This window comes from Pezoporus wallicus, unplaced genomic scaffold (assembly GCF_028554395.1).
Source record: "Pezoporus wallicus isolate ANWC-B61680 ecotype Strahan unplaced genomic scaffold, APGP_CSIRO_Pwel_v1 contig_2908, whole genome shotgun sequence".
Classification (NCBI taxonomy): Eukaryota; Metazoa; Chordata; class Aves; order Psittaciformes; family Psittacidae; genus Pezoporus; species Pezoporus wallicus.
The window spans coordinates 3,768,451-3,784,333 of record NW_026642179.1 but is presented as its reverse complement, the minus strand read 5'-3'; the positions used below and the strand labels follow the sequence as shown (position 1 = coordinate 3,784,333).

At 49.1% G+C, this 15,883-nt stretch overlaps 2 protein-coding genes across 4 annotated transcripts in view; one reads left to right on the top strand and one right to left on the bottom strand.

Moving 5' to 3' along the window:
* IL17RA (interleukin 17 receptor A) overlaps nucleotides 1-6,057 on the top strand; it is a 29,496-nt gene extending 23,439 nt beyond the window's left edge. Inside the window, exons 8-14 of one of the 3 annotated variants that reach the window (XM_057428122.1) lie at nucleotides 113-190; nucleotides 601-676; nucleotides 761-775; nucleotides 1,672-1,773; nucleotides 2,588-2,629; nucleotides 3,220-5,203; nucleotides 5,785-6,057. In XM_057428122.1, coding sequence (XP_057284105.1) covers nucleotides 113-190; nucleotides 601-676; nucleotides 761-775; nucleotides 1,672-1,773; nucleotides 2,588-2,629; nucleotides 3,220-4,730 — 1,824 coding nt within the window. In that variant the 3' untranslated portion in view covers nucleotides 4,731-5,203; nucleotides 5,785-6,057. Of the gene's footprint in view, nucleotides 1-112; nucleotides 191-600; nucleotides 677-760; nucleotides 776-1,671; nucleotides 1,774-2,587; nucleotides 2,630-3,216; nucleotides 5,204-5,784 lie in introns of all 3 variants that reach the window. The other 2 variants (XM_057428121.1, XM_057428123.1) reach the window with 2 other exon arrangements.
* Nucleotides 6,058-10,766: 4,709 nt separating this feature from the next.
* Nucleotides 10,767-12,908, bottom strand: TMEM121B (transmembrane protein 121B). The gene is given in 1 exon segment (XM_057428112.1): nucleotides 10,767-12,908. A coding segment is annotated over 1 exon segment (2,040 nt). The 3' UTR covers nucleotides 10,767-10,868.
* Between the last annotated feature and the right edge of the window lie 2,975 nt (nucleotides 12,909-15,883).

Here is a 15,883-nt window from a genome sequence, read left to right as displayed (position 1 = left end):
AAGAAGCAATTTCTGCTGCTTTGGACCACTCTATATTCTCATGTTGACTCTTTTTTTCCTGCTTTCAGTTAATTTTCTTCCTTCCCCTGTAACTTACACCTGATTTCTGCAGGGTGGACTACAACAGCAAGTGAATGTCACTATCAAAATAGAGAAAAACATAAGAGCTTGCTGCAACTACAAAATACAGGTAGGATCTCACTCTTTTCCCTGTGTCTTTCCTTCACCTGCAATGCAGTGAGCAGCTTAGGAATGTTCTGGGGGTTTTGCAGAGTGTTTTGTTCTGAGATTCGCTAATTATTGTGGCTGAGAGGACAATATTTTTTATATAGGTATTCTCTGTAGACAGTGGTTTTTCCTTAGTATAGGGTTGCCAAATCATGGACTGTGGAGAGAGAATGGCAAGTGTTCAACCTCAGGAGCTTGCTGCCTTCTTAATGTAGTGTAGAAATCTTGATTGATGTTGTTTGCTGAAGGGAAATGTGAATTATGGGTCCTTGTGCAAAAATATGGGGAATATTGGGGTAGGGGAAAGATAAAGTGGAGTACAAAATTGCTTTTAACAATAGCTTCTGTTTTCTGAATTTATTTCAACTGCAGATTCAGCCGTTTTTTGCAAACTGTGGCACAGACTGCCTGAGACACTCTGCTTTCATCCCATGTTCACCAGCTCCAAGTGAGAACTCCTTTCCTGTAAATTAGATTCCCATTGTCTTACAGATGAGAGCTGATCTTTTAATGTAACTCTTGTCTTTTGCAGGTACAGACCCATCAGGTAAGAAGCTCTTCCAATACCCTGCAACTCCTTTGCTGCTGCTCTTTTCCTGTCATATAGAATAACTAATGATCCTCCCTGGGAATGACCCAATGGGCAGGAAATGTCTCCTTGTAACACTGAGCTCAGAATGAATTGTGTTAAAAGTTTCATTATTTCACCATGATTTCACAAGGCAAGTATTTGTATGCAGTGTGAACCTTAAAGAGCAATTTTTTAGGCATACTTCACTTGCACAAAATTCTTTGAGAACCAGTTTTGACAAGAAGAGGCTTAATATAAAATACTTTCTGTCACTTTGCTCAGTGTTAAAAAAATTTGCATAATATAAAACAGCTTTGGAGATAATAGCTTGCATATATTCATTTTTATGAATATCAAGATAAATCATGTGCATAGTGATTTGACATCTTTTTTTGGCTGCAACAACACCTGTAAGGAGTTAGTTTGCCCAAGATTTAAACACCTGTAGATTGAAAAAAAAAAAAAAATACATTATCCAAAATGGTGGGGGGTTTGTTGTTGGTTTTTTGGTTTTTGTTCTTTTTTTTTTAGGTTAAAGATGGATTACATGAACAGGCAGGGCATGGGAGGCATGCCTGTCAAAGCTGGGTAAAAATTGCTATTTAGAGGAAGGTTATTGATCTGTGTTTTCAGTGTGCTGCACATATGGTTCTTTGTGGGACAAGTTTATGGTGTAGAGCATCATCATGAAAGCAGAAATTTGGTGTGAGAAGTGACTGTGTTGTGTTGTAAGGGGGAAGTGCTGGACTGTCTGTGGTTTTAGGCAGAGCCAGGATCCTTCTCCCTTGGCCCCTGCTGCTCAAGAAACTTCTGTTCTTTCATGAAGCTCTGTTTGTTTATAGCAATGTCTGAGCACTATTTTTGTACTGCAGGCGATATGATTATATGGCTCTACTGGTGTATCACTGGGATCTGTGTGTTACTGGTGGGATCAGTCATAGCAGGTGTAATGTGTATGACCAAAAAACGAGCAGGTAAGACTCATACCAGCTAGGAAGAAAAAAATCAATGCTAAAACTATTTTGTTCTACTTCTGTACCTATTTTTATTCCTATTTTCTTCCTTGCTGTTCTGATGTCTTGCCACTGAGGTAGCGACTTGTAAACACTTTCTTCTGTTTTACATCCCAGGACTTGTAACATCCTAATACCATCCACGTAGTTAAGCAAAGTCTTCTGTGGGTTATGCGCTGATACTCTATTTTCATAGGACTTCAGTTTATGAGCCAAAAAAGGAACTTCATAGTTCAGTCCTTTGTTTCCTGCAGATTGCTACAGATATCTTTTCCATTTATTTTTTTTTCCTGTACTGCGTAAGAGTTCTGCAGGGCAGAAGCTTTCTATTTGTCCAGACTGTAATTTTTCCCCTGTCTCTCAAAATCTGTACAAAATTTATTTTTATGCTATTTTGAGTTTAAATAATGTTTTTCAATTAAAATGTAAGAAGGGAGACAGGGCACATAGGTTGACATTGAGTGGGTTGGAAAATTGGGTACTTAAAGACTAATTCCTAGTCTTTTGTGCTGCAACCGTGAAGCAGTTATCACATTGGAACTGTGCAACTTGCTGGTTGGTAAAAATATAGTGAAGTACTATACAGCAAAATCTGCTGTAGAAAAGTCTTTTTTTTTTTTTTTCTTTTTTATTAGGCTTCTCTCTCTCCATGGTTTTATCCCTGCATAGTTAAAGATTATGGTTTTTTTTTAACTGACTGTTTGGAAGGTGTTGTCCTTTTAAGGATATGATCTTATTTCATGTTTTCAGAACTGACAGTGACTTTCTCTTCCAGGACACTGGCGAGGGAAATGCAACCACAATAATTTGCAAACTGGTAAGACATCCTGCCTGTGTTTAATCAAGCACATGTAATACATTCTGGTAGTCTCACAGTTGTCCAGAAGGAGTTCTCATAGGCTCTACTACTCTATAGTAGCCTTAGGATCTTCCTGTTGAGCTAAAACAGACTTTGTATATGGAATTTGGAATGCCATGTTTGCCTAATGGGAGATGGTTCCTTTGTAAAGTGGTAAGGCCTTTGATGCAGTTGATGCTGTACTGGCAAAAGAAACTCTATTAATCATCTAAGCCATAGCGATATCAGATTGTTTTGGGATGGGTGCATTCGGCACTCCAGCAGGGAATATAGCTACATTTGCAAGCCTCTTGAATCTGGTGTGTTGTTTTTGTGTGGTGAAATTCCATGAACTATTTGGGCATTATTGTAAATCACAGCTTCACTGTCCAGATTTTTATGTTAAATTTGCACAGTGAGATGTTGCCTGCATATGATGCCACAATAGCTTCAGAACTGGTAGTTCCTATAATCTGTTGTTAATATTGTCCTATGTTAGTTGCTGCTGACTTGTACCATTACAATTTTGGGAATGTGGCTGAAATTAACATGTTTTTGTCTTTCAGCAGCACCATATACTGACCTTCCTCTGCCACCACTGAAGCCCCGAAAGGTTTGGATTGTGTACTCTGCTGATCACCTGCTGTATGTGGATGTGGTGCTGAAGTTTGCTGAGTTTCTGATGACAGTCTGTGGTACCGCTGTAGCCTTAGATCTGCTGGAAGATCATCAGATCTCAGAGTTAGGGCCATTACCCTGGCTTACTCGACAGAAGAAGGAAATGGAAGACCTATCTTCGAAGATCATCATCTTATGCTCACGAGGCACCCAAGCCAAATGGCAGGCCATGCTTGGGAGTGAGCCTGTGTGTCTCAAGCAAGATCAGCAAAAGCCAATGGGAGACCTGTTCACCCCAGCCTTGAATCTGATCCTCCCAGATTTCAAGAAGCCAGCTTGTTTTGGAATGTATATCGTCTGCTATTTTGAGGGGATAAGTAGTGAGAAAGATATACCTGATCTGTTCAATGTCACATCCAGGTACCAACTGATGAACAAGTTTGAGGATATTTATTTTCGGATTCAGGATCTGGAGAAGTTTGAACCTGGGCGCATCCATCGAATCCAGGAAATCACAGCTGATAACTACATTGATACCCCTAGTGGGAGGAAGTTGAAAGAGGCAGTACAAAAGTTCAAGAATTGGCAAACTGAGCACCCAGACTGGTTTGAGAGCGAAGCCATCTGCTTGGATAATGATGAAGAGTCTCTGTCCCTAAACAGAGAGAGCCAGGTGGATTCCTTGCTAAATGAACCAGGTGGAATTGTGAAACACCAGCTGCACCTACGGGAGCCTGACCCTAACTGCTCCTATGTCATCAACCTCCACATGCATGAAGGTGAAAGTGGAGGCTGTAAGCTGCAACCTCAGCTTAATCCATGTGGGGATATGGCTTCTCAGACTGTCGTCCTTCCTATGGATGAGGCTCCTCTAGTTCAGGTAATGGAGCCGCTCTCTTCCATGGAAGATAGAAATATACTTGGCCAGCAAGTGCTGAGTAATGAGGACTGTATGGAAGGAGTTCCCCTTCTGGAGACAAGCATTCCAATGAGTAATAATGTCATCCTCCATGATGACTCTGAAGTTTCAGCAATAGATGACCAGAGTCCTGCAAACCTCTCTGGTAACTTGAGACACCATCTGAATGGACTTATGTACTCTCTCTATCAGCAGAGTGTCATTCCTTCAGAGCCATTTCTCTGCCAAGAGGAGGCTGACAAACAACACCAGTTGGTCTTTGATGACCAATGCAAAGACCAAAGACAGTCAGTGCAGTCAGACCAGGGCTACATCTCTAGATGTTCTCCTTTGCCTCCTGATGACCTTGTGGAGGAGGAGGAAGAAGAAGAGGAAGAGGAGGATCAGGAAAACCAGGCGGTCTTCCATGAACTCTCTGCAGAGGTCTTGAACAGTCTGAAGAGCCTCCAGCAGCAGCTGTTTTTCCAGGACATTCAACGGAGCTCTGACTGGGAGTGTCCAGCTGAGGTGATTGACATTAGCCAGTCTTTGGAGGACTGTTAGGCTCTGTCTGGAACCTGCTCCATTTGAAGTACCAGAATGGAATGTGGTACCATGCATAGTGTTGAAACTGCATTTCCAACACCATCCTTGTTCTCATAAATGACTTACTGGTAGGCTCTTCGTGTCTGCTGCTAGGAGACAGGATTGCCCAGCAGACTGGTAATGCTGCTTCCAGTAGCTGGAGAGAAGCAACAAATATTAGCCACCTCTGTGAAAGAACAGGCAGTAGTTCTGTTCCTTGGGGAAATGTATTACATTGAATCCTCACTGGTGGATGGCAGTGGCTCATCTACTTGTGCCTTCAAAATGCCCTACAGCTGTGCTGGTTCTATTGCACTGGATAAAAGTCACGGCCAGAGTTTGGAAAATAGCTTTAGATAACATGGCAACATTTACATTGCCATTTTAATACACATCTTAAATAGTTTGTTGTAAATACTGTGTTAAAGATGTATGCCTTAAACTTTAGCTAGGTGTCCTGGGTTCAGCAGTAGCAGTCATGTTTCTCCTTCTTGGTAGCTGGTGCAGTGCTGTGTTTTGACTTCCAGCCTGGGAGCAGTGCTGGCGATACCGATGTTTTCGGTTGTTGCTAAGTGATGTTTACCCTGACCAAGGACTTTGTGAGGCTCATGCTCTCCCAGGGACGAGGAGAAGCCGGGAGGAAGCAGAGACGGGATGCCTGACCCAGGCTAGCCAAAGAGGTATTCCGTACCACGGCACATCATGCCCGGGGTGGGGGGTAACTGGGAGTTACCCGGAAGGACACGGGCTTCCGGGTGGGAGTCGTTTCTTGGCCGGTGGTATTGTATTCTCTTCCCTTGTTATTTTCTCTTATCATTGTTGTCGTTGGTGGTAGCGGTGGTGATTTGTGTTGTACATTGGTTGCTGGACTGTTCTTGTCTCAACCCGTGGGAGTTGCACTCTTTTGATCTCCTCCTCTGGAAGCGGGGAAGGGGAGAGCCCCGGGGGGGGGGGCTTGATTGCTGTCAGCCCAGCACCGCTCACTGGGAGTGAGTGAACAAGCTGTCTGGCTGGGTTTAAACCACGACACTAGGTTAGGGCTGTCTCTACCTGGTTGATACATATATATGGAGATTTTTAGTTTTGCCACTTGTTCATTTGCAACTGCGTTTCCATAGCCATTCAGAAATCCAATGCGGTAACTGAGCAGTAAGCAGGATAAACTTTTAAATTAGGAGTCTTCATAACTCTTCCTACCTCCCTACTGGGAGGAATGTGCCTGAAAACCAGCAATAGGAGGAAGGGGAGAAAGAGGGGATAATGGACCAAAAATTGGGATTTGGGCTTCTTATGCAGTTATATAAGATACACAGAAGAATTGGGCTGAATAGAGTTACTGAATCAGGAGAATCTGATGTGTTCTCTAACGCACTGATGCAGTGCTGTTTGCCTTTGGATATCTTAGCACCAGGAAGGCTCGAACTGAAGATGTGGGTAGTGACACACAATTACGGAAATGAAAGACTATTCTGGAGGAGAAAAAAGTGTAGCTTCAGCAGATGGTTTTGATGGTTTGGAGATTATAACCGAGTTAGGGGAGGCTGAGCTAAAATGAGTGTAAAATGTATTTATATGGGTATAAATTCAAGTGCAGGTAGTTTAGGTTAACCATTGTGAAATACTTTATAGATGAAGGGTTCATCTTCCAGGAGCAGTGATGGTAACTGTATCAACTCCAGTGGTTTTTAAAAATTGGGCTCAATACACCAGTAAAGCTTGTTACCTGTGAGTTACTGTATGTTGGCCTTTGTATGCTGGCTGGGTGGCGGACTAGTTGAGGCTGGTGTTTACCCTGTTTGTTATCACGGTGTCTGCAGTTCAGCCCACTGGGTAGCAGCCTGTGAGACGTAAATAGATCGAGGCCTTTCTCCTTTCAGACAAGCTTGTCATCATCCTGTCCTTACCAGTTTACTTGTCAAAAAATCTTAAGACTCTTTTATTTCAGCTTTTTAAAAATCTGGTATCTCAGAAGATAATCTGTATTATGTTTATTTTATATTTTTATTTGTTTATAACTTGTGGTTTATTGCTTAAATTAAAAAACAAGAATACTTTTTGGATATATTTACTCGAACACTTTTATGTGCTCAATTCCACCTAACTCCTGTTAGTATTCCTTGCAGAAATATGAAGCAAAACTGGGAGCCAGAACTGAACTGGCTGACAAGTGCCAAAGCATTCCTGCAAAGGGTTGTGGCTGTATCCGATTGAGTTGAATACAGATGAGGGCCCTCATGTGAGGAAGTGCATGCTCCTTCAAAATGGGTGTTAAAGAAGGGAAATGTCTGTCATTTCTGTGCAGGGCTGGCCTGTGAGGCAGGACTGTTCAGTCAGCTTGCTGTCTCTGTAGCCAGATGCCTGGAAAGACTTAACAAAGGGATGGTCCCTGCATAGATTCAAACTGAAAACTGGGTGCCACTTTTATTTGCTGTCTGTACAGAAGCTAACACCCCAGGGGCTAACCCGGGGCAGCTGTGATCTCAATGTGTCTCCAGCGAGAACCCCGTTCTCAGAATAACTGTCATCTTGATGATCCCACTTCTTACAGTTTCTTTTCTCTTGCAGCAATTAACATGTAAATCTGATGGTTTTTCTCCCATGAGCCTTTTCAAGTGGTATGAATTCCTATACATCATTTAAATAGGAAGCTCAGAAGCGTCATCTGGATTTTCTTGCCTTAGTCATTCCCTTCCCAAATAACTCCTGTGGTGGTACAGCTTTTAGAATTCGCTTTCACTTGCAAGAAGTTCAAGGGAAAAATCCAGATGCTATTTTGGTGATCCAAAGTGAGGAAATCAAGTAACTTGAATGCATCTGTTGGTCCGTGAATGCAAAATTGAATACCCCAGCAAGACTCAAAGGAGGGAAATAAAGAGCAGAATCACTCACAAGTTTCTAGTTTTATTTTAACAATCTTGCTTTTTAAAAAATACAAGTTCTGATTAATGCTAGGGGGATGCCAAGTGTCCACTGGCCACAGGCCTTCTCTCACTTCAGTTTCTCCTCCTGGGAGTAGTCATCTCTTTTGTCAGTATAGCAAACAGAGAGCAATAACATGCTAAATGGCTGAGTTGTGTTAAAAGGCTTGTAATGGGATCCCAAGGGGTGTTATGGCACAACATCATTTGGCAAAGTGTTACTGACCTGGAGCAATAATTTCAGTGCTGGCAGGATAAATGGTTGGTGTGCAAGGTGCATCAGGTGAGGTATTGTTTGCACTTTAATGGTACCACTGTTACTCTCTTCTGCAAACGGATCTATTTATGAGGCAAAGGGTTTAAATAGAAGCGAGAGCTCAATTACCAAAGGGAACAGTATTCAAAAGGAGGAGCAGGCTTATAACCAAGACATTGAAGAGCTTTAAATATTTCTCTGTAGTAAGTAATTGGCAGCAGAGCTGCCCTTTTCCTTGCAAGGAGGCTTCTGTACTGCCAGCTACTACAAGAGCTTTACACTCTCCAAACAGCACATTCGCTAATAACCTAGAGACCATGGCACTACGACGATCTGCTTTTTCTACAAAAGAACTCTATGCAACTGAAGCATCATTTTGCAAGGCCATCTGTCCCAGGCAACCTTTGCATCTACGGACAAATCTGAACTGTGATGTCCCTGTCAATTGTTTTTATATGCCATGGCTAGATAAACTTCAAATATGCCATTTTCTCAATAATGTCCTAACTGGAAAAAGGCACTCACTGTTGAAACAGCAACTTTGTGAAGCACTATGAAAGGGTACTGAAGTAAGACCCAATAATTCTGCTGTGATCCTTGTAGTGTCTCAACTATACTTACACTTCAGTGTATTAGGGATTATCAATTTTGTGCTATTATGACCTCAGCCATAGGAGCAGCAAAACATAGTTGAGGGTAAATAGCTTTTTTTCCCCTTCACCTTGTTTGTGGCAAAGGTGTTTGGCTGTTTTTTTGGTTTTGGGGGGTTTTCTTCAGCTGTTTGACTGAAGCGTGGAGTACTCCTAGGTACAAGTATCATCTCATTCTCTCCTGAACAACACTGTAGTTCTTGCTGAGCTTTTACTGTCTGAACAGTGAAAAAGGAAGGTGCAAGGAAACGTATCTGTACAAGCAAAATCTACCTGTAAGTACACCTCCTTCGGTCAGGAACTTAGCATCCCCTCGACACATCTCACATCACATAGGAAAAGTTCACAGTACCAAGTTTTACAATCACAGTCACTCACAGCACCAAGATTGTCCAGACAAAAAGAAGTTACTGAAGAGAAAGGCCACTGGCCAAAATTCACATAATTGCCCACGTAAGGGCTCAGGTTAAAAATAAAGCACTGGTGGGAATGTTAAGCCTGGCCTTTGCCAACTCTCCATTTGGCAAGGGGAGAGGAGTGAGTCACCTGTCCTATAGCTGCAGCTCTGAACAGAACAAGCACTATTGCCCCAGCTTTCCACGGGGCTTTTCTAGCTCCTCCAAACTCATCAGCTGCCAGGAGCCGGGGGAGAAGAGGCCCATGGCACCCCCACTTCTGCCTGTGGGAGCTGGAAGTCACCAGACTGTAAACATTTTGTCGGAGCAGTCCACTGGAGCAGGCAGTTGATCTGACCCTGTGAAATGGGAAGTGGGATAGAGGCTCGGTCCCACTGAAGCCCAAGCCCTGAAGGAAAGAATGGATGTGTGTGGAGGAGAGGTCTGGGCTGTTCCTGCAGTCCTGCTGTTAGCTCTGGGTAGCAGTTGGTTGTGCTTTACTTTCCCTTCCTGTCAGGACAGCTCGAAAAAAGGCTCAGGATGTGAAATTGTCATTTTCCCAATGGATGCAGCCTTGCCCAGATAACAAAATATAAACCTGGGAGGGGCAAAGTCCTTCCTCCAAATGTGGCCTCTGTGCTCCTGCTTCCGTTGGGCTGGTTTCAGGAGCAGCTGTAGCCAGACAGAAGAGCAGGCCTTAACCCCCACCGAACGTTCATGGAGCTTAAAAAACAAAGATAACTGTATTTTTATGAGAGATTACTAACAATTAACTTTCTCCCCACCTACCCTTACCCACATGCACATGGAGGACAGGATGCTGGTACACGGGCTGTCACCAAAGCTTGGGTGTCCTTGCTTTCTGCACTGATATGCAAGGCTCGCCAAGCCCGGTGCCCACCCCAAGCAGCACCAACATCCTCTGCTCTGCTGTTTGGGATGGGGCAGTTTGCAGGCTGAGCCCTGTCTCTGTGCTCTCATGCAGACATGGAAGGGGGCCAGAGGAAATCTTTCCAGCCTTCCTGGCTGATGGAAAGGGAGACAGTACACTCGGCATAAAAGAAAACCAATGCTGATCCCATAAACATGCATATTCACAGAAATGAGAGCCCCAGCACCTGGGTGCTGCTGGCTGAAGCGAGCAATAGGCTGCTGTAAACCCTGTTCTCACCAGAAGTAAACGTCTCGGTGGTAGTGAAATGGAGCCTAAGCCCCTGCATTATGTCCATGCTGGATTTGCCTGTTTCTTTAGCATGTGAAGTTAACATAAGATGCAAAAGGTTGAAGCACAGAGGTAGACGGTATTGGCTTGGAGAAAGTGGCTCCTAGGCTTGAAATGACCAGCTAGCTGGCATGCTCCCAGAGGTCCTCCAGCTGGAACAACTCTATGCTGCTAGGAAACGGAGGCAGAAGCTTTGCAAGACCTAGTGAAACCAAAGCGCGCTTCCTTTGGCCCTGCCCGCACCCCAAAGGCACGTCCCTGCTGGCCAGGGCCCTCTCGCATCTTCTTGTGGTCAGCAGGAGTTACTAATGGAGGGGACAAAATCCACCATTTGGTCCCTGTTTGTTGTGTAGGAGGGAAAGGAAAACCTAAACTTTTATGGTCACAAAGCAGCGAGATGTCCTGGCGGGGAGCGGGAGGGGAAGAGCGGGATCCCCCGAACAGCACGGAGGGGCAGGACTCGACGTGAAGGGCAGGTGTGTTTTCCAGGGACAAGCGCCAGCCGTAGGCCCGTGCAGGCAGTCGGGTTTGCGCTGAGCTTCCGCTGCTGGATGTGTCCGCGGGACAGGGAGGAGAGCGAGAGCCCTTCTCCCGCTCGGCCGCGGCGGCGGGAACCTGAGCAGGACCGCAGCGACGCTGCGGGGAGCCCCTCGGGGGGCGGCGGCCCGGGGGAGGCTCAGCCCTGCGCGGTGACCGCCAAGGCGTTCACGTACCCGTGGGGCCCCACGTCGGCGTCCGAGAGCCCGTGGGCCAGCGGGGCGGCGGCGGCGGGAGCGGCAGCGCCGGGGCCGTACTTGACGGGCGGCGGGGCGGCGGCGGGGCGGAGGAGGCAGCAGGTCTCCAGCGCCTCCAGGCCGCGGCAGGCCAGGAAGAAGAGGTTCTTCAACATGAAAAGGGAGAGCGGCTGCTGGTAGCGCAGGAGCAGGAGGCAGCGCAGCGCCAGGAGCGGGGCGTCCAGCAGCCCGGCGGGCAGCAGGAGGTGGAGGGCGAGGCGAGCGGCGCCGGGGGGGCGGGCGGCGCTGAGCTCGTACAGCCACAGCACCGGCGAGGCCAGGCAGAGGAAGTAGACTGCGATGAGGAGGTAGCGCAGCGGGGCGGGCAGCGGCGCCGGCCGCCCGGGCTGCAGCACCAGCTCCAGCAGGGAGAAGCTGTCGAGGAGGTCGAGGCAGGTGGCGAGGAAAGCGGCGGCGGCGCGGTGCTGCGGCGGCGGCTGCGGCGGCAGGAGCAGCTGCCCGGCGCCCTCGGTGCCGATGGCCCGCAGCAGGCAGTACAGCAGCGGGGCGGAGAGCGCCAGCGTGATGCGGAAGCCGGTGGTGCCCAGCGGCAGGCGCAGCTCGATCAGCTCCAGGATGGAGGTGCCCAGGATCAGCGCCGCCTTGGGCGTGAAGGCGATGGAGTAGATGAGCCAGGCGAGGTGAGCGTAGGCAAAGTCGCCGCCGCGGGGGGGAACCCCGCCCCCCCGGCCCCCGGCCCCGCGCCCGCCGGGGGGGCCGTGCAGCAGCAGCGGGTGCGGCGGAGGCGGCCCGGGGGGCGGCGGGGGCCGCTCTCGGCGGCGCGCCCGGCTGTTGCGGCAGAAGAAGATGCCCCAGCCGGCCGCCAGCACCAGGTCGGTGGCGATCCAGCTGCACCAGTACAGGTCGGTGACTGCGATCAGGTACAGGTCCAGCAGCGCGCCCTGCCCCAGCAGCAGCACCAGGGACAGCGCCTGGAAGCCCCAGCGCCTCCCGCCCGCCGCCCCGCCGGGCCCTAGCAGCGCCGCCGCCGCCGCCCCGCCGCCCACCGTCCCGCCGCCCGCCGCCGCCCCGTACAGCTCCGCCGCCGTCATGCTGCGGCCCGGGCTCCCGCCGCTGCTGCTGCTGCTGCCGCTGCTAGGGAGCGGCGAGGCGGCGGCTGGCGGCGGGGCGGCGGGCGGCGGCACCAGAGGCTTGCTGATGCTGATGCTGTCGTCCTCCTCGTCTTCTTCTTCCTCCTCCTCCTCCTCCTCCTCGGTGCTGCTGCGGGGGCTGCGGGTGCGGCGGGCCCGCGCCGAGCCCGAGCTCGACCCCGAGCCCCGCCGGCTGCCGCCGCTGTTGGAGCCCCCCGGGAAGAGGGGCTGCCGGTCGGCGGCGTGCGGCAGCGGCGGCGGCGGCGGCGGCGGCGGCGGCTGGAAGGAGCCCGAGGAGGAGGAGACCGAGCGCTGGTTGGAGGCAGCGCGGTGCATGGTCCTCCCCGGCCCCCGAGCCGGCGCGCCGGGCCCGACGGCCGCGCCGCGGCCCCCGGCCCGCCCCCAGCCCGCCCCCCGCGCCGCCGCACCGGCAGCGGCAGCGGTGCGGAGACCCCGAGCGGCGGGAGCCGGCAGGCGCTGCGGGGGGGCCGGGGGCGGCGCTGAGCCGGATCCGCGGCAGCTGCCGGGGCCGGGGCGGGAATCTCCGCTGGCGGCGGTGGGTGGGCTGGGGGGAGCGAGGGGGAGAGGCGCCCCCCGTCCTATCCCCGGGGCTGCGACAGAGCCAGCTCGGGGGGGGCAAGGCCCGGCTGCGTCCTGACCCCCAAGCCCCCGTGAATGAAGCCAACCAGGCTTGGGCGATGCACCCATGGACATGCCACAGCCCCCCAGCACCCACTGCAGAACATCAGAAGTACTTCAGGCTCCCCCGATGTCTCCAGGCTGACCAAGACAATGGCCAGTGGCCTGGCGCAGAGCCCTCCGTTGTGGCTCCTCATCTGTGGTGCTGGGCATTCAGCTGCCCGTACTTGTGGTAACTAATTGTACATCAAAGGAAGTGGCTTTTACCCCATCGATTTCCTGAGTCGAGCCAAGACACACACTGAGGACTCTGCCCAGCTTGCCACAGAATGGTTAGGGTTGGTGGGGCCTTAAAGATCATCTGAATACTACCACCTACCATGGGAAAGGACACCTTCCACTAGACCAGTTTGCTCAACACCCCGTCCAACCTGGCATCGAGCACTACCAGGTGTGGGACAACCTGTTCCAGTGCCTCAGCACCCTCACAGGAAAGAATTTCTTCCTAATATCTAATCTAAATGTACCTTCTGTCAGTTTAAAGCCATTCTCCCTCGTCCTGTCACTACCTGCCCTTTTAAAAAGTTCTTCTCCAGATTTGTTGTAGGCTCTCTTTAAGCACTGGAAGCTGCTCTAAGGTCTCCCCAGAGCTTTCTCTTCTCCAGGCTGAACAAGCCCAACTCTTCCAAACTGTCTTCATAGGAGAGGTGCTTCAGCCTTCTGATCGTCTCCGAGGCCTCCTCTGGACTTGCTTGTGCAGGTCCATGTAACGGAAGAGTGGCTTTAAATTGACGTGAATAGCCCTAAAGTTCCTACTTCTACTGAAAGCACCAGTCAGGGCCTTTACTGACCTGCTAATAATGGCCTTGAATTGCACTTGGCTGCCTGGATCCGTCACAGCACCAGTACTAATGACTTCTTAGCACATCTCAAAGTGGTTTGGTGCTCAGCATCACCAGTCCCTCATGCCTAGCTGTGCCTACTGGTGATAAGCCAGGTGCTGCTTGTCAATGACATGAAGCATACTTAATGAGCTGTACCCACAAATGCCTGCATTAACTATCCTCCATGGTAAAGATCCAAAATAACTTGACTTTTGAGAATGCTGCTCATCAGCACATGGGATTAAGTGAAACCCAGATGCTCCGTACTGGGAAAGGACATCAGGAAAGCAGTGACAACTGTCTAATAAGTGTTGGTGCAGGCTCCCTGAGGAGCCGTATTCCAATAAATGTCACTGGCTGCTCTTGACAACAGGAGAAATCCATCTGGGGCACCAGGAGAGTTCATGCTTAGGCCCAAAGCAAAGAAATATTTGAGGAGGAGAAGGGGAGAACTTGAGGTGGGTTGACACAAAGATTTCTTTTGACACATAGCATTGATCAAGGAGAAAAGCAGAGGAAGAAGAAGAATCACAGCAAAAGCATTACTGTCAATGGAGACTGCAGTGAGGAAACACAGACAAATCAGGTTTCTAAAAGCATGGTCAAAACAGAGGGGGAAAAAAGATAACGAGGCTGTGAAAGCTTTAATGTCATTACTTGGACAGCACAGTACTGAAGTGGTGCAACCTCTAAAGTGGAATAGCGATATGCAGGCGTTCCCGTGGTCTTCCATGCTGATTGATATTCTGCTTTAAAGTCCATGCTGCTGCACCTCTACTGCCAGAACGTGCATGGCTGCAGTCCGGGTCGCAGCTAGGATGGGGAGCATGTAATTTCTGCTACACTCACATTGTGTTTTCAATGGTAGGACACGCTTGCCAAGACTCATCCTTGCATCAGTGCTATTTGTGTTCATTGCCTTCTCTAACTCACTTTGTCATAGTACATAGCATCAGATGAGACTGAACAGACACGTGCTCTTTTGCAGCCTAAGGGCCCTTTCTCCCTGATTCTACATTTCAATTAGCAAATAGAAATCCTTCATTTTAAGAAGGTCATCAATAATAACATATCATAAGAAATATGCGTGCTCAGAAGAACAGTCTGGCCTTGAGGGTGGTGAATGGGCTGGTGTATCCTAGCCTGGTGCCAGGATGGAGGACACAAAACTTCACCCCAGGCACAACAGGCAGGACACCTGTGCAGGTACTCACAGAGGGACCCGGCTGCAGCAGACAGCACCACTACCCTTGTCACTGTGACAAGCACCACTGGGATTCAGAAGTTTAAGATCAGGTGAGTCCAAAGAGGGCTGTTGCCATTTGTTTTCCTGCAAGTGACTGCATGGCAGTCTGAGGATCTCTCACATCAGGCTCCCGACAGCCCTGGACAGTGCTGCCTGCATTTAATCCAGGGCACTTGGCCCAGGTATCACAGCTCTGGCATCCCCTGGACCACATGGAGCCCCTCCCCACAGCCCACATCCCATGTCAGTGCCTCAGAGGCAATACATTCTTCCCTCTGCATTGCTTGGTGCAGTGCCAGCCCACAGCCACCCAGCACTGGAAAACAGCGAGCTTTTGTGTGACAGCAGCAATGCAGCACCACTCTCAGTGGAGCAGTTTAGTTTGAGGTTGTTCAAGATGCAAGAAGACAAGTGAGCAGTGAGCTGCCTCTCCTTTCCTTGCCAGATATACACTTCCATCATGTTTGCTTTGCTCTCCAGCCTCTCAAAGCATGTGGGCTTTGTCAGAGCCAAAAGTGCTCTGCCAATGAACACTGAATGTTTTGCAGGCAAGTCTTTGGGACACTTGCCTGTGAAAGGAAAAAAACAATTGCTTTGACTACAATTTTTGTACAACTCCACCAGCACCTTGCTTAGGGCTCTGTTGGGTGACCTTTGTTACATTGGAATGTGAGGCCTGAGGCCATGGACAAGGAGGATGTTTGCTGCCTGTGTTGCTCTTTCAGGTTTGAGCAGGGCCCAGTGCTACCTCCCTTTGACTGGTGTCAGGAGTCATCCAGCTAAGGATGGCCCAGGGTGGCAGCAAGGGTTTGGAATAACTGCTCATTTGGTTTCCATGGGTTAAATGGCAGTGTAATTGTGTGGGATCAAGAGTGAATCCATATTCTTACTTATAGGATCCTGGCCATTATCTAAGGTGAGTACATTCACCTGACCCCTGTCAGGGTAAGACAACGCTTGTGTCACTGGCATGATTAATTTAGCTAGTCCCAAGGTTTAGCTAAACCAGTCTTACTCCTACCACATTCACCTATTCCACTGCAAGGAAATTTTTCCAC